The 18,307-nt window shown below is 45.6% G+C and overlaps 1 protein-coding gene across 1 annotated transcript in view; it reads right to left on the bottom strand.

Annotated features, from left to right (window-relative positions):
• The window catches only part of LOC116511228 (solute carrier family 15 member 5-like), a 55,736-nt gene extending 38,042 nt beyond the window's left edge, over positions 1–17,694 (bottom strand). The window contains exons 1-2 of the mRNA XM_032221098.1: positions 17,331–17,694; positions 13,120–13,342 (exon numbers count right to left, since the gene is read on the bottom strand). Coding sequence (XP_032076989.1) covers positions 13,120–13,342; positions 17,331–17,694 — 587 coding nt within the window. The remainder of the gene's footprint in view (positions 1–13,119; positions 13,343–17,330) is intronic.
• Between the last annotated feature and the right edge of the window lie 613 nt (positions 17,695–18,307).

The following is an 18,307-nucleotide window of genomic DNA, read 5'->3' as shown; positions in this document are numbered from 1 at the left end:
AAAAAAAAATCCCAGGAGTGTTCAAACCTGACAGCTTTAAGACTTGTGGACTTCAACTCCCAGAATTCCTCCTCTCGCTCTTCATCTTGATGATGTGTGGACGGGCGGGGGGAGGGAGCTGGAACCGGTTCTAAACGGCACTGTAGATTTATGGAATCTCTTCTATAGAAGAGGTGAGAACTGGCAGGAACCCACCTCTGCTTCCGTCCCTGTCCTACTGCCCCCATTTATTTGTATTCATTTCCTTCGTTCATGTCCATGTTCATATCTGCTATCTTGTACGTGTTTGACAACCTAATAAATACAAATAAATAAATAAAATAAAATTTGAAAAAAAATAATCTTTGTTCCAAAGCATTTACAGTCCTACATCCTGAAGAAAGTACATGGTGTTTTTCAACCTTGGCCCCTTTAAGATGGGTGGACTTCAACTCCCAGAATCCCCCAGCTGGCATCCATCTTAAAGTCATCCAGACTGAGAAACATTAGTCTGACTCCCCACTTCAATTTTCACAGAGGGTTTTTTTTTTTTAAATGGATACTGGTTTCCCTTTTTTAGTTTAGAATTCAAATCAGAATAAAGTCAACAGATCTCAAAGGGAGACAATCCAGAATGATTACAGATAGTCTTTGATTTGCAGCAGTGCGTTTAGTGACCGTTTGAAATAACAACAGCACTGAAAAAAGTGACTTATGACCATTTTTCACATTGATGACCCTTGCAGCATCCCCATGGTCACATGATCAAAATTGAGACATTTGGTAACTGACTCATATTTATGATGGTTGCAGTGTCCCAGGCAGTGGTGGGTTTCAAATTTTTTTAGAACCTCTTCTGTAGGTGTGGCCTGCTTTGGGGGAGTGGCTTGCTGGCCATGTGACTGGGTGGGTGGCTGGCCAGCCATGTGACTGAGTGGGAGTGGCTTGCCAGTCATGTGACCGGGTGAGCGTGGCCAACTTGTAAAATGTGGTGAAACTCGCTTAACAACGCACTTGCTTAGAAACCAAAATGTTGGCTCAGGAACTCTGGCATTTGAAGAACGCAAGTCTTAAAGCTGTCAAGTTACAAGACCCTTGCAGCCCTAACCCTTTAGAAAAAAAAACCCCAGGGGTTTTCAAACTTGACAGCTGTAAGACTTTAAGGTTTAGATAGGACTCTTAGAGGTGGGTGGGGCAATTGGTGAGCCAGCCAATCAGTGAGCCGTGGGTGGGGCAAACATGGTGCCGATGGGCGGGGGGGGAGGGAGCTGGAACCGATTCTAAATGGTACGGTAGATTTGTGGAACCTCTTCTATAGAAGAGGTTTGAACCGGTAGGAACCCACCCCTGATCCCAGGGTCATGTCATCACCTTTTGCCACCTTCTGACAAGCAAACGCAATGGGGAAGTCAGATTCACTTAACAACCGTGTCAACTAACTTAACAACTGCAGTGATTCACTTAACAACCGTGGCCAAAAAGGCCGTAAAATTGGGAAAAACACACTTTAAAACTATCTCACTTAGCAACAGAAATGTTGGGCCCAATTATGGTCGTAAACCAAGGACCAGCTATAGTCAGGAAAAAAAAAAACCAGAATGTAACAACTGAGTGTCTAGTTTCTTTTAACAAGACTGTACTCAACTTACGCATTCAACCGCTGCTGATTTCTACTGATTTTCCATTTATCCGCTACCAATTTGCAATCTAACAGTTGTAGTGTTACAAAACACACTCACATACACACAAATCCATTTGCGAAGGTAGGCCATAAGGAATCTCTATTGGGTACCAGATTGAGGGAGTAAACTAGCAACTCACAGAAAGTGCAACTTTTTTAGAACTGTTGATTTCCCGCTAGCTAAACATTTGATCCACTCCTATTTCCTAACCGGGGGCTTCTTTTGTTCCAATTAATATCATATATATTCACATCCCAGCTATTATCTGGTTGTTGCTTGGTTAGAAGGAAATAATGATGTCTCCAAGTGAAGCTGTGAGCAATTAAGGTATACCCAGAATAGGGACCTCAGAAGACAGGAAGTTAGATTAATAGTGCCTTGCAGTGCAGGGCCCCCCAAAACTCAAAGCAATTACACATTTTCTAAAAAGTCAAATTCAACATAGGCTGGATCTTCATCCCTCCTTCCTCTCATTTAGTTAGACACACACACACACACACACACACACACACACATCGTCCAGAAATAAAAGAAGAGGGGGAAAGTGCCAGTGGTACTGCCTGGTTAAAGGAAGGGAAGGAAAAAATACACAACGGTTAGATTCCCCGATTGCACTAAACCAGGGGTCAGCAACCTGCAGCTCTGGAGCCGCATGTGGCTCTTTCATCCCTCTGCTGCAGCTCCCTGATGCCGGTCGGCTACACAATTGATAGGGCTTTCGGTTAGGACAGATAGAGGAAAAAGGATGCCGTACTAGGAGGAGACTCTCTGGTGGGGGAACCGGACTTCCGGTCGGCTCCAGAATTGAGTGGGGGGCTTCTGGTTAGGACCTTTGTGACTCTTTGAGTGTTTAAGGTTGCAGGCCCCTGCACTAAACTATCATGCGTGATGGCGTTTTAACAGAATATAACAGTACAACAGAGTTGGAAGGGACATTGGAAGTCTTCTAGTATTTCCTGCTCAGGCAGGAAACCCTATACCAGTGATGGTGAACCTTTTTTGGCTCACGTGCCAAAAGCGGGATGATTGCAGGGGGGTCATGCGCAGGCGTGCCACACCCATGTTTTGCAGACGACCCCAGTACGCATGCGTGCATGACCAGCGCTCCCCATTTTTTGTGTGCTTTTTTCGCCCTCCCCAAGCTCCAGAGGCTTTATAGGAGGCTGGGGAGGGCAAAAACATCCTCCCCTGCCCCCCACGGAGGCCCTCTAGAGGCTTCAGATGCTTCCCTGAAGTCTCCGGAGTGCGAAAAACCAGCCCTATGGCAAACCGGAAGTTCAGGAACAGACTTCTGGTTTGCTCATAGGGCTGGTTATAGCCCTCCAGAGCCTTCAGGGGCTGCCAGGAGGCTTCCCTGAAGGCTCCAGAGGGCAAAAAATGACACTACGAGCAAACCAGAAGTCACTTCCGGGTTGCTCGTAGGGCTGATTTTAGCCCTCCGGAGCATTCAGGAGCTTTTAGGAGGGTTCCCAGAGGCTCCAGAGGGCTAAAACTGGCCCTACGAGCAAACCAGAAGTCCGTTCCCGAACTTCCGGTTTGCCCATAGGGCCGGGGTTTTTTTGTACTCCGGAGGCTTCTTCCTTACATTTTGACATCCTGTGATGCCGAACCTATGGCATGCGTGACAGAAGTGGCACATGGAGCCATCTCTCTGGGCACGTGAGCCGTTGCCCGTTGCTCTTCCGGGTTCTGGTGCACCGGGCAGCTGGTCTTCACATGCATGGGAGTGCTGTAAACCAGAAGAGCAGCCGCCCGGTGTACATACGCGCACCGGGAAGATGATCTTCTGATTTCCAGTGCAGGCATGCGCACCAACCCCCTGGTCTTCTGGTTTCTGGCAAGCATGTACACGCAAAGACCAGCTGGCAGGTGTGCATGCATGTGCCAAAAACTGAAATATCATATTCCCCCTGTGTGCATGCGCCCCGGGCAGCTGCTCTTTCGGTTTCCAACACGCATGTGCATAGGGCACTCGGTGCCAAAAAGGTTCTCCAACACTGTCCTAAGAAACAGCCCTTTAAAGAAGAGGTGCCTGAGCTTGTGTTTTTTTCACCCTTCTTCTCTTCTACTTCTCCTTTCCTTATGTTTTTAACTAATCAGCTCCGAGGAAGGATTACAAAGCTCTGTAAATGGTTTGCGGAGAGATGGTCTTCCCTAAATAAACCTACATCATTTATGGCCAATGAAACTGACTGGAAATAGATTTAGGTGCAATACTTCTCAACGCGGCATATAATTAATCTGTGGAATTCATTACCCAAGACATAGTTATGGCCAAGTAATGGGGATGGCTTTAAAGAGAGTTTGTATACTTTCATGGAGCATAGGTCCATGTGGAACTAACAGGTTTAGAGACCATATGCCCATGATAGCATGAGTGCCAGAGGTCGACTGCAGAGCCCTCTTTGTGGGCACGCGCCAGTGGTGGGATTCAAAATAATTTAACAACCGGTTCTCTCCCCTAATGACCAGCTGGGTAGGTGTGGCTTTGTGGTCATGTGACTGGGTGGGCATGGCCAACTTAACGTCACCCACGTCGATGGGCGCTTCGCCTTAGCTGATACAATGTAACAAGGGTTAACTGGAGAGGCAGTTTCTGGAAGCAGGGCAATAAAGATTAGGCTAGAAATAACACCAGGATGTTTCCTTCCTGCCTTCCTTGCAGGATTAGCCCTGTAAAGTGGAAGAAAACAAAAGGAGATTTCTTCCAACCACCGGTTCTCCGAACTGCTTAGAAAGTTAACAACCGGTTCTCCTGCGTAGGTGCGGGCTGGCTGAATCCCACCACTGGCACACGCGCCATTGCCAGCTGGTCTTTGTGTGCGCCAGAGCGCCAGAAACCCGAAGACCAGCTGAGAAGCTAACCTAACCTTTCTTGAACTCGGCTCTCCCTAACCTGGTTCCTTTCAGACACAGTCTATTGGACTGCTATTCCAATAACTTTCGGGAACTTCTGAAATATAATTCTATGCATTTCGAGGCTACTGAGTTCCATAAAACCTAGTCTTTGGTTTTCTGGCTCTCCAATCCACGCAAAGACCAGCTGGCTGGCATGCATGTGCATGCCGGAAACCCAAAGAACAGGTGGATGGCATACGTATGCACCCGGGCCATCTGGTCTACTGGTTTCCGGTACTCCAGTGCGCCTGCAATCTGGTTTGGGCACACGGTGCCGAAAAGGTTTGCCATCACTGCCATATGCTATCTCCATATTTGGGACAATATGACTCCTCCGTGACCCAACAAAACCGCGCTGACAAAACCGCGCCATCGAAAGCACGCCGACAAAACCGCGCCGACAAAACTGCGCCGACAAAAGCGCGATTAGGGTTAAGGTAAGGGTAAGGGTTAGGGTTATTATGTTGTTTTCGCGTTGTTTGTTGAAGGCGCACTTTTGTGGGCGCGCATTTGTCGGCGTGCTTTTGTGGGCGCGATTTCGATGTTGCGGTTTTCTCGCCGCGGTTTTGTCGGCACACTTTTGTCGGGCGCGCATTTGTTGGTGAACCTGACTCCCCAGGCCAGTTTCAGGGGAATAATACAAGAAGGGCAGGGTGAAGGGCTATTTTGATAAGGGGGTTTATGAACATAATATAAGCATTTGCCACGCCTTCCAAAATGCAAAAGAGACCTCAATTGAGAGGGCCACCCAAAATAGAGAAGGGTTCCAGGAGCCACAGAAGAGATTTTGGTGGACTGTCCCTTTTGAACCCTAATGTCAGGCCTGCAGTCATATTCCTTCCTGGATCTTTGGCCTGCCACACTCTCTTATTTTGCTATGCTGTTTCATTAGCGGGGAATTGAGAGGGGGAATAGTAAGGAGTAGAATGTGTTGTTGTCAAAATAAAATTCCTTTCTAGAAATCAAGGTCATCTTTTGGTCTCTACACCTCTGAGCCTGACCGGAACTGGATGGGTGGAACTGCCAGCGTGGCAGTGGGAGATTGGACCATGTGATGGACTTGTGGGTATGGGGACATGATCATGAACTTTCAACTGGTTGGGAAAACCCGGGAAGTTTTCAGATTCGGGTTTTCCCAGATGTGCCAACATGTCTCTCTTAATAAATTGGAACATTGAGGAATACTTTGCCTCGGACTCTGATTTAATTTTGGATGCTATTTGGAACACTGGTACCTAATGTAAGAGATGCAAATCAACAACTATAGCAGGGGTGTCAAACTCGCATCGTCACGGCGGCATCACGTGACCTATCGGGACTTTCCCCCCTTCACTAATCCAGGCGTGGGGCTGGCCAGCATGTGACGCATGTGGCCTGCGGGCCGTGAGTTTGACAGCCCTGAACTATAGAGTCAGGGAGAGATTACTTCAAGCAACAAGGGATGGGGATCAATGATGTAGCTGTATTTGGCTAATTCTATTACTATGAAGAGAGACAATAGTGATTAAGGTACCAGGTTAGCTATCCAGAGACCATGATTTCTAGTCCCAATTTAGGCACAAAACCAGCTGAGTGACTTTGGGCCACTTACTATCTCTCAAACCTAGGAAGCAGCAGCAATGGCAATAAGTATGAAAAATCCCAGCAGCCACTGAGAGCCAACACTGACTCAAAGCACCAAAAGAATAAAAAATAATACCGATGGTTCTCAACTTATGACCATTCATTTAACAACTCTTCAAAATTATGAAGGTGCTGAAAAAAAGTGACTTACAACTGGTCCTTGCACTTATGATTCTGAAGAGTGTCCCTGCAGCTATGTGACCATAATTTGGAGCCTTGGCAATTGGCATGTATTTACGACAATTGCAGCATCCTGGGGTTGCATGATCGCCATTTTTGGCCTCCCCAAGGTGCTTCCAACAAGCAGAGTCAGTGGGGGGAAACTGGATTTGCTTTGTGAGATTTGCTTAATGACCACAGAGAAAAGGCCATAAAATTGGGCAGAACTCACTTAATGATTGCATTACGTAGCCACAGAGGTTCTGGTCCCAATTGTGGTTATAAGTCAAGGACTACCTGTATTACAACAGTATTTTCTTTCCCTTCCTTCCTTCCTTCCTTCCTTCCTTCCTTCCCTCCCTCCCTCCCTCCCTCCCTCCCTCCCTCCCTCCCTTGCTCCCTCCTTCCCTCCCATCCATCCATCCCCTATGTTTCCTGTCTTCCTTTTTTCCATCCATCAACAATCTTTGCCTTCCTTCCTTCTCTCCCTCTCCTTCCTTTCTTTTCTCCATCCTCCCTCCCTCCTTCCCTCCCATCCATCCATCCATCCATCCATCCATCCTCTTTGCTTCCTGTCTTCCCTTTTTCCATCCATCAACAATCATTTCCTTCCTTCCTTCCTCCTTCCTTTCTTCCCTCCCTCCCTCTCATCTACCCATCCATCCATCCTTACATAAATTCATTTTCTCACCTGACTTTCTCCAACTAGCCTAAACTCTTACAACACCCTGTTCGGATTACCTCAAGGATCTATTTTATAAAAATTAATCTTTTCTTTTGTAATCAACGCTAGGAAATGTCACTTTGATTAAATAACCCACCTTCTCCTGAATTACTAGGACTGCAGTACAATAAATTCTCCCGAGCAACCATTTAGATGGATCTTCAGCCTTAATTCTCTGGAGTCTTATTTAATCAAAATGATGTTGCTAATTAAGGATTAAAACCCAGTATTGAATTTTTAAAAAGGAAGCCTTTTTTCTTTCGTTCTCTTTCTTTTGCGTAGGTCAAGGAGGAAGAATTTGCTGGGAAGAATCAAACAATATTTTTTCCCTTCGGTACAGCTGCAATATTTAGGAACGGATTTCTTCCAAAGGAGATATGTCAAAGTAATTGGGAGGGCTGGTGGAGGGGAATAAAGAAGCTAAACCCAGTAAAACCATTCTCCAAGGAAACAAAAAGTAGCACATTCTCATTGAAGTTTTAATTCTCAATAATAAAATGTATTCAGGCGTCAATAGAGCACATTTTCTAAGTTTCTGTGCTCTTCTCCCAAATTCACCATGGTAAAGATGGTGATGAGACTGGGTCATATCTCAAACTACAGTAGGAATGGAATGCTCTTTTCCCCATGTTATTGAGATGATCTCCTGGATTTTGTTAAAGGAGAATCTATACCTGAGGGGAGAAATTTCCTTTGTGACACTACTCCATTTCTGAAACTTGTGCAAAACATACATCTCAAACAAAACGGTCAGCCATCAGCCTTTACAAGCATGTACAGTGGGCTCAATATCTGAAGGGCTGCCAGAAAGAATTCTCCAAAGCACCTGAAGGCAGGTCAAGAAGCAATGGGTGGAAATTAATCAAGGAGAGAAGCAACTTAGAACTAAGGGGAAATTTCCTGAGAGTTACAACCATTAATCAGTGGAACAACTTGCCTCCAGAAGTTCTGAATGCTCTGACACTGGAGGTATTTGAGATTAGACAACCGTTTGTCTGAAATGGTTATAGGATTTCCTGCTTGAGCAGGGGGTTGGGCTAGAAGACCTCCAAGATCCCTTCCAACTCTGTTATTCTATTACTCAATTGTCTTATGTGAATAATTTCTCTCCTCCATGTTTACATGTGTGGAATTGCAGATGTTGCTTAAGACATTGCTACCAAATAACATCAACGCTGACTTTTACCTTCCTGTTGAAATCCAAAAAGAAGACCAGACTATCGGTTTTACAATGTCTACTTTGTGGGGGTCCAGGATGCTCTCTGAGCTTGGATGTTTTCTTGCAAATGTTTCATTACCAACTAGGTAGTGTTATCAGAGATGTTACCTAGCTGGGTAATGAAATGTCTGCAACAAAACAACGAAGCTCAGGGAGCAACAAGGACCCCACAGTTCAATCCTGTGCAACATTGCAGAAACTGAGTGTGTCTAGTTTGATGAAAAGAAGGAGTAGGGGCAGGGGTGGGTTTCAGGCGGTTCGCGGCGGTCCCCGCGAACCAGTTGGTCGGCGAACCCAGAAGTAAGTAACTTCCGGGAACACCGAAGGGTCCACCTGCCCTCCCGCGTTTCTTACCCGGTTTTGACGAGTTCTGCGCTTCCACGCATGCGCAGGACGCATACAGCGCCTGCGCGATCCTCCAGGAGCAGCTGGAGCATCGCACAGACACTAGTACGCATGCGTGCACTGCGCGCGTGCACGAGGATGCCGCCGGCCCCGTTCCAACCGAACCGGTTGGAACGGGGCGAGAAACCCACTCCTGAGTAGGGGTGACATGGTAGCAGGGTTCCAATATCTCAGGGGCTGCCACAAAGAAGAGGGAGTCAAACTATTCTCCAAAGCAACTGAAGGCAGGACAAGAAGCAATGGGTGGAAGCTAATCAAGGAGAGAAGCAACCTAAAACTAAGAAGGACTTTCTGACAGTTAAAACAATTCACCAGTGGAATGATTTGCTTCCAGAAGTTGTGAATGCTCCAACACTGGAAGTTTTAAAGAAGAGATTGGACAACCTCTTGTCTGAAATGGCGATAGGCTTTCCTGCTTGAGCAGGGGATTGGATTAGAAGACCTCCAAGGTCCCTTCCAACTCTGTTATTCTGTTATTCTTCTATTGTGAAACTTTTTTCTGTTGCTATTTCAGATCTGCTGTTGGCACCACATCTGGTCACCTCAATTGCTATCTCCCACACTGATGAAAAATTATCCAGTCGCATCCGATTTGTCTGCTTAAAAAAAAAACCAACAACACCCAAGAAAGAAAAAGAAAAGGAGTTTTTGGTTTACACCCCAACAATATCCTGAGAGGCTATTCTGAAGTGAGAACTTGGCTTTGCTAACAAGACTCCTAATGAAGGGAGATAAAAATAAATAAAGATCCTCATTAGCGCCCAGACCTTTGAAGAGAAGAAAGGTACTTTTCCCAGTTAGGGAGGATCTTCAGGCTTCCTGCTCAAATGAGTAAATCTCTCTTTTTTTTTAAAAAAAAGAAAAACCTGGGCTGTTTCCAACTTATCCAAGCCAGAAAAACAAGGATGGGTATACAGTTATAGAAACTCCTATTTCTTTTCCTTGGCCTAGATGTTAATTAACATTCAGAGCCAAGGTGGCGCAGTGGTTAGAGTGCTGTACTGCAGGCCACTTCAGCTGACTGCTATCTGCAGTTCGGCGGTTCAAATCTCACCGGCTCAAGGTTGACTCAGCCTTCTATCCTTCCGAGGTGGGTGAAATGAGGACCCGGATTGTTGTTGAGCAATATGCTGACTCTGTAAACCGCTTAGAGAGGGCTGAAAGCCCTATGAAGCGGTATATAAGTCGAACTGCTATTGCCATTGCTATTCATGAACTCAATAACTGCAAACTTTACTGAAGGGTGCATCCAATATTTAGAGTAGGGTAGGGTAGGGTAGGGTAGGGTAGGGTAGGGTAGAGTAGAGTAGAGTAGAATAGAATAGAATAGAATAAGAGTTGGGAGGGACCTTGGAGGTCTTCTAGTCCAACCCCCAGCCTAGGCAGGAAACCCCACACCACTTCAGACAAATGGTTAGCCAACATCTTCTAAAAAAACTTCCAGTGTTGGAACATTCACAACTTCTGGAGGCAAGTTGTTCCACTGATTAATTGTACTCACTGTCAGGAAAATTCTCCTTAGTTCTAAGTTGCTTCTCTACTTGTTTAGTTTTCACCCATTGCTTCTTGTCCTGCCCTCAGGATCAGTGGTGGGGTTCAATTTTTTTTGCTACTGGTTCTCTGGGCATGACTTGATGGGTGTGACTTGCTGGTCATGTGACTGGGTGGGCGTGACCAACTCGACATCACTCACGTCGAGGGGCGCCACACCTGGCCCCTCCCCTTCCAGCCACTCCTTGTCATGCCCGGCTTCAACCAGCCTCAACGTATCTATAGTTCTGTAAAAATGTTGTTCACCTTTTTTTTTCAACTTTATTATCTGCATCTACATACTATAGATTACTTTTGTGGACAACTGAAAGGAGGAAATGGCTCACATGCTTTGCCCAAGAGTGTGATAGGCAGGTCACAAAACAGGGTTTTTAGGGGGGTGCCACAAAGAAGGGGGGGCAATAGGCGCGTTGGAGAATAGCTTGATTCCCTCTTCTTTGTGGAAGCCCCTGAGATGTTGGAACACTGCTATCATGTCTCCCTTAGTCCTTCTATTTCTTTTCCTTTCCCTTGCAAGTTATTCTCAGTTCTGCTTTTAGGCAATTCTTCATCTTCCTTTTTCCCACCTTTTCTCAAACAAGCATTGCCTTGGCTATTCTCTTTTTTCAGTAACTCCTCCGTTTCCAAAAATAGATATACACCTTTGCTAGGAAAATCATAGATGTGATTTAATAGCTCAGTTCTCTCCTACAAACATTCTTTTCACCAGTCTCTCTGCAGAGAAGAAAGCACAGACGCTCCCCAGCTGAATTTCCTTCAAATGCTCTGACTTGCAATAAAACATTTTAGAACTTTAAAAGTAAATGTTCTCCAATTAACCGGAATTACTCTGTTAAGGTTTCGGTCACAGCTAAACATATCCAGCCAACCACCCATTTCGTATTAAATATATGATTGAGCTCTGCTAACCATGGGGCTTTCTATCTCTTTTTTTTCTGTTTATTGCACTTGTGGGGTTTTTAAATTTTTGTTTCAGTGTAAAACAAAGTATGAAGATAACAGTCATCTGCGGTGTCTGAGCCTTAACTTTGCAATTAAAATTGTGCTAAGATCAGAGGGGAGACTGATCCAAGCAGGAGTACATGTGAAAAGAATCTGAGTGTTTTAGAAGATCAAAAGATCAAAGTAATGGGAGCTCATTCCATTACATGGCACTAGGGGCGTGATGGCGAACCTTTGGCACGCGTGCCACAGTTGGCACGCTGAGCCATTTGTCAGGGCACATGAGGCATTGCCCTGTTAGCTGGCCAGCACGCATGCACTGGCCAGTGACTTCCGGTTTGCTCTTAGGGCCGGTTTTAGCCCCCCGGAGCCTTCAGGGAAGCCTCCTGAAGGCCCCTGAAGGCTCCGGAGGACGAAAAACGCCCCTATGGACAAACTGGAAGTCACTTCCGATTTGCTCGTATGGTCGTTTTTTGCCTTCTGAAGCCTTCAGGGAAGCCTCCTGAAGGCTCTGGAGGGCCAAAACCGGCAGTACGAGCTAACCGGAAGTCCATTCCTAAACTTCTGGTTTGCCTGCAGGGCTGGTTTTTCGCGCTCTGGAGCTTCCCTGAAGCGTCCAGAGAGCCTCCGGGGGGGGGCTGTTTTCACCCTACTCATGCTCCTATAAAGCCTCTGGAGTCTGGGGAAGATGAAAAAAGCACATCAAAAATGGGGGTGGAGCATTAGCATTATGGATGTGGCACACGGCCCCCCTGCACTCCCCCCACTTTTGGCATGCGAGCCAAAAAAGGTTCACCATCACTGCACTAGGGATTCGAACCTCCGACCTTTCTGATAGACAAGTTCAGCGTCTTAGCCACTGAGCCATCGCATCCCCTGTGTACTCAAGAGACCGAACCCCAAACTGGCAGTTGACCCCGTGATTTCATGGAGATGTTGAAAAGGAGGAGAGAGAGAAGTGGGCCTGCTTACTTTGCAGCAGAGAAGACCGAAGGGAAATATAAAGTTTTCAGAAATCTAAAGGCCTTTATATAGAGGGGGAGTGGATCTCTTCTCTTCTGCCCGAGAAATTCCAGGTTAGGTTATTAGGAGGAACTTTCTCACGATAAGACCTGTCAACAGTGGAAAACCTTGTCTTATGAAGTGATATGTCCTTCTTTGGAGAACTTCAACCCAAAAAACCCCTCCCTTTTTATGACCCTGTAATCTCTTAATTCGGGATAGAGTTGGGGCAACTAGATGGAGCTGGGCGTTTACTGGCCAGATGCCCTTCCTGACGCCATGCGGAGTTCACAGCAGATATTTTCTCTTTACTGTGCCCTGATAGAGAAACCTCTGCCGCTATTTAGGACTGAACTCTCAACCTTCTGAATGGGAGGCGAGTGTCTTCACCTCTAAGCCACCACCGCATTCATTATTGGAGATCTTCAAACAGACCTGTCTAAAGTGCTTTAAAGGAACCTGAATTTGTACTAGATGACCTTTGAGGGTCTTTCTAAATCTAGGATTCTGTGATAAATCGGCTCATCAGCGATCATTGGACCTTACTACCCTGTTTTCCCCAAAATAAGACCTCCCTGGATAATAAGCCCAATCGGGCTTTTCAGCGCATGTGCTAAAATAAGCCCTCCCCCAAAAATAAGCCCTCCCTGAAAATATTGCAACGCAGCAGCAGCCATGAGATGACCACGCTCGCCATCTCCTGCACTTCAAAAACAAGACCTCCTCCAAAATAAGGCCAAGCACTTATTTCGGGGGTCCAAAGAATAAGAAACCCTGTCTTATTTTCGGGAAACATGGTATTTACCCTCTTTGATAATTAAACACACAAGTGAAATCTTGGCACAGCTTGCAACAAACAAACCACTTTCAGATTTTTCCAAAATGATACCCGTTCCCACAGTTGACCATTTGTATCACCTGCACATGGCACTGACCAGTTGAAGAAGGACAGAAGCTCTTTTGGTCCATGTTCCTCAGGGTTGTAAACACTTATAGGACACACAATGGCTCTTATTCCCCCAGAGCCAAGGCAGGTGGCCAACAACGCAATGTAGAAGAGGGCTTCCTGCTTCTTTTTAGCCAAAGTGTGGAGGACGTAGTGCTTATCTATGAAAAAATCCTCAAAAGGGAAGGCCACCACAGGTAACAAGGCTGTACCTGCAGAAAGAAAGAGGAACATCTGAAAGCATAAAACAGACATGTCATCTTAGGATGTTCTGAAGGAACATAGACTTTTTCAAATGGTAAGGGGGCCTCATAAATTTTGGGAGCAGGTCATGGTGACTCCTATAAAAGAACTAAGACAACCCTTGAGTTACAACCATTTGTTTAGAGACCATTCAAAGTTATGACACTGAAAAAACGCGACCCGTCAAAACCGCGCTCGACTAAGCCATGCCCGATTAAACCGCGTCGCTGACGTCTTCAACAGGGCGACAACAGCCAGCGCGGAGAAAGAAGGGCGCTTTAAATAGCGCTTTGAAAGCAAGCCGATTCAACTTAAGGTAAGGGTTAGGTTTAGGGTTAGCTGTAGGGTTAGGTTTAGGGTTAGGTTAAGGGTTAGGGTTAGGGTTAGGTTTAGGGTTAGGTTAAGGGTTAGGGTTAGGGTTAGGGTTAGGTTAAGGGTTAGGATTAGGATTAGGTTTAGGGTTAGGTTTAGGATTAGGTTTAGGGTTAGGTTTAGGATTAGGTTTAGGGGGGTTAGGTTTAGGTTTAGGGGTTAATTTTAGGTTTAGGGTTTACAGCGTGCTTCTGTCTCCACGCTGTTGTCGTCCTGTTGATGACGTCAGCGACGCGGTTTAGTCGGACGCGGTTTAGTCGGATGCGGTTTTGTGGTGGAACCCTGAAAAAAGTTATTTACACACTTACGATTGTGGCAGCATCTCCACGGCCGTGTGATTAAAATTTGGGCATTTGGTAACCAGCATGCATTTACACATTTACAATTTACATCCCCAGGATCATGTGATTTGTCATTTGTAAACTTACCAGCCAACTTTTGACAAGAAAAGTCAATGGGGGGAAGCCAATGATACCAAATATGGTCGTAAGTCGAGGACTATCTGCATTTCAAATGAGGTTAGGCATTAACAAAATGGTTGCCAGAGTAGACTTTGCCAATCAGAAGATACAATTTACTCAATTATCTCAGTTGAAGCTTGTTAGGAATATAATCTAACGGTTGGGTTGGCAATATATAAACTATGTAACAATGTTGTACCTGTTTCTTTAAATCATACTGTAAAATGTGATTGGTTGCTGTTTTCCTAAATCGGCCATAAGAGGGAGCCAGAACGACTGTTAGCTCTCTGTTCGTTAGATGCTGGGCTGATCTGATCTGAGTGTTTATGGAAGCTGGAAGTGCCGTGAGCTATTGTAAGTTTTGCAACTGCTAGCAAACTTTGAATACTGAACTGATTATATGATACTGGACTATGTTATTTGGATTAGAGCCAAGGTGGCGCAGTGGTTAAATGCAGCACTGCAAGCTACTGCTAGATCAGCAGTTCAGCGGTTCAAATCCCACCGGCTCAGGGTTGACTCAGCCTTCCATCCTTCCGAGGTGGGTAAAATGAGGACCCAGATTGTTGGGGGCAATATACTGACTCTCTGTAAACCGCTTAGAGAGGGCTGAAAGCCCTATGAAGCGGTATATAAGTCTAACTAACTCGAAAGTAAAAGCCTATTTAAACTGCAGTGTCTCTGTATGCTGGTTTGCGTGTTCTCCAATACAACTCTCACAACGCTTCGCTGAACGTACTCGCTCTCCCAACGGGGAGCTTACCTAACAAAGCTTTGTCCTTTTTAATGTCAATAGGTAGCACACTTCCAAGCAGCCATCCAGCTGAGGCAACCTGCCATTCTATTTTTTTTTTTAAATGCCCCTGGGAGCTGTTGCTGGAGGCATAAATAAATAAATAACAGAATAAGAGAGTTAAAAGAGACCTTGGAGGTCTTCTAGGCCAGCGGTCACCAAGTGGTGGTCCCCTGGACCACTGGTGGTCTGTGAGAAAATTTTGGTGATCCGCAGAAAAACTATTTGTATTTTTTATATTGCACTAAATCAGAGGTCCTCAAACTACGGCGCCTGGGCTGGATACGTGCAATGAATGCTGGTGTTGCTGCAGTGAGTCTTGCCCTAAGGGGTCTTTTTGTGTGGGTCGGAGGGGGGCAGAAATTCCCACTTGGAGTCTGCTTCAGCCTCCTGGTGAGGGGCTTTGGGCAAAGGCTGGAGGGAAGCGCCGCTGGTGGAGAAGAGCCGGAGGGCCTTGTTCCAGTGGGACTGCATCATGGCCTGGAACTGGGTGACCATCTCTGCCCCCTGAGCCTCCAGGCACTGGTAGTTGGCCTTGCACTCCCGCAGGTCTTCCCTCTTCTTGGAAAGCCTATGCTCGTAGTCCTCAGTGAGGTGCTTCTGCTGAGCCTCCTTCTCGGTCAGATCCAATTTGAACTGAGCTGTTTTGTCAACTCTTTCTCGTGGTGGCTGCTTAGTTCCAACAACTGCTTCCTATTGGGACCCTAAGGAGCCTGGGCAGGGAGACAAGGAATGGCTGGGAGGGGAGGGGAGAGTAGAGGCCTTTGAGGCGCCCCTCGATGTGAGTGACATCAAGTTGGCCACATCCACCCAGTCACATGACCACTTAGCAATGCCCACCCAGCTGGTCTAGGCAGATCATATTAGTGGTCCACGGGATTTAAAATTATGAATTTAGTGGTCCCTGAGGTCCGAAAGGTTGGAGACTCCTGTTCTAGGCCAATGTCCTCCTGCTCAAGCAGGAAATCCTATACCATTTCAGACAAATCACTGTCCAATCTTTTCCTAAAAACCTCCAGTGATGGAGCATCCTCAACTTTTAGAGGCAAACTATTCTACTGGTTAATTGTTCTGTCAAGAAATGTCTCCTTAGTTCCAGGTTGCTTTTCTCCTTGATTAGTTTCCATCCATTGCTTCTTGTCTTTCCCTTCAGATGCTTTGGAAAATAGGTTGACTCCCTCTTCTTTGTGGCAGCCCTTTAGATATTGGAACACCGCTAATCATGTTATCTCTAGTCCAGTGGTGGGTTTCAAAAATTTTTCAAACCTACTCTGTGGGTGTGGCCTCCTTTGTGGGAGTGGCTTGCTGGCCATGTGACCTGGTGGGAGTGGCTTGCCGGCCATGTGTTCTCTCTCTCTCTCTCTCTCTCTCTCCTTCCTTTTGTCTCTCTGTCCCTTTTTCCTTTTTTTCTTTCATCTCTCTCTCACTTTTTCTTTTTTTCTTTTTTTATTTCTTCCTTCCTTCCTTCCTTTCTCTTTCTCTTTCTCTCTCTGTGTGAATCAGTCTGTGTGTGTGTGTGTGAGTGGTGGGTTTCCAAAATTTTTGAACCTCTTCTGTAGGTCTGGCCTGCTTTCTGGTGGAACCTAACCGGTTCGGTAGATTTGACGAACCGGTTCTACCGAACTGGTGCGAACTGGTAGGAACCCACCTCTGCTCTCGTCCTTCTTTTCATTAAACATTCACCAAAAATAATAAAGCTCTACCTTTAATTTTTTTTTAATTAAACCAAAACCTGAAGTACTGTAAATTCAGAAAGACCTGGAACAATATTGCTTATTCTTTCCTTAATCTGACCTCAGTTTGGATTTCCTCAAACTTGATAAATCTTGTTGTCTCAAGGCCAGTTAGTTTCATCCATTATGGTCTAGATGACTGTCATAGCATGAATAGCAGTTAGCAGTTAGACTTATATACCGCTTCATAGGGCTTTCAGCCCTCTCTAAGCGGTTTACAGAGTCAGCCTATCGCCCCCACAGTCTGGGTCCTCATTTCACCCACCTCGGAAGGATGGAGGGCTGAGTCAACCTTGAGCCGGTGAGATTTGAACCGCTGAACTGCAGATAAGAGTCAGCTGAAGTGGCCTGTAGTACTGCACCCTAACCACTGCGCCACCTCTACTCTCTCAATGCAACGCATGTTCCAAACAAAATGTAAAAAAAAATTAAAACAGGCCATACATACCATTTCAAAATATAGCACACGCCCATTTCTCAAAATGTCCAATTTGGTACAGAAACATTCAGGTTTTACAAAGCCCTCATTTGCACACCATCTACATTTGGAAATAACCCGCCAGCTACCATAAGGTGCCCCCCAAAAAGTGATACCTACCAATAAAATGTAGCACGGCGCACAGATACACCAGTCTGATCCGTCCCACTGGGTGCTCAGCAAGCCAGCCCATCAAAACTGGGGCCACTGTACAGGCCCCTGCAAAGCAAACATTGAGCATGGCGGCTTCGTAGTTGTGATAGCCAAGCTTGATGGTGCAGAAAAGAATCATGTTGCAGACGATGCCGTAGAAAGTAAATTTTTCGCACAGTTCCACCAGGAGTAAGCAAACCATCGCCTGGAATTCTTTCTCAAACTTTGAACTAGCCAGGCCAAGGGGAGCATTGGCTGGTCTTCTTTCAATCTTGGAAACATGATTTAGAAGCTGTTCGTCCTGACGGAGTCTTAAGTCTACGAGAGGCATGACTTGAAGGTTGCAGTGAGCAACGGAACGTGTGTGTGTGTGTGTGTGTGTGTGTGTGTGTGTGTGTGTGTGTATGTGTATGTGTGTGCTTCGGTTTACCCTCTTCTATAATTAACACCTAAGTGAGAGATTTGTGTAAGATTCCATCCTCGGCCACAATTTTCAGAGCGAGTCCTATTTTCAATCTGTTTAAAAAAAAAAAAAGATTCAAAACATTGGTATTAATTTTAGTGGACGGCGCAACTTTTGTAAAAAAAACAAAACAAAACAAACCCCCACACACAAAAAAACCATCCCTGTTTAATTAGCTTTTTAGGTGGCAAACATGATCTGTGCCCTCTTTTCCACCTACCTCCAGACCACAATTGCCGATTAAAATTATGTGAATCCAATACAATGTGCAGCAAACTTTATCTGTCTGTTACAGATAAAATACCTCCGCAAAATTCAAGTCTTAGGATTGAGAAAATAACATGAGGCTAATATTCCGATGCTTTAATTAAGCAGCCACGAATGAAACTGGAAGTAAACAGATAAAGATGTGATGGATACACATTACAGGATGAACAACAGCTTATCGTTATTACATTTTGCTATTTTCTTAGTTAAATTC

The sequence above is a fragment of the Thamnophis elegans genome, chromosome 7, assembly GCF_009769535.1.
Source record: "Thamnophis elegans isolate rThaEle1 chromosome 7, rThaEle1.pri, whole genome shotgun sequence".
Lineage (NCBI taxonomy): Eukaryota > Metazoa > Chordata > Lepidosauria > Squamata > Colubridae > Thamnophis > Thamnophis elegans.
This window is presented reverse-complemented; position numbering and strand designations above follow the sequence as displayed.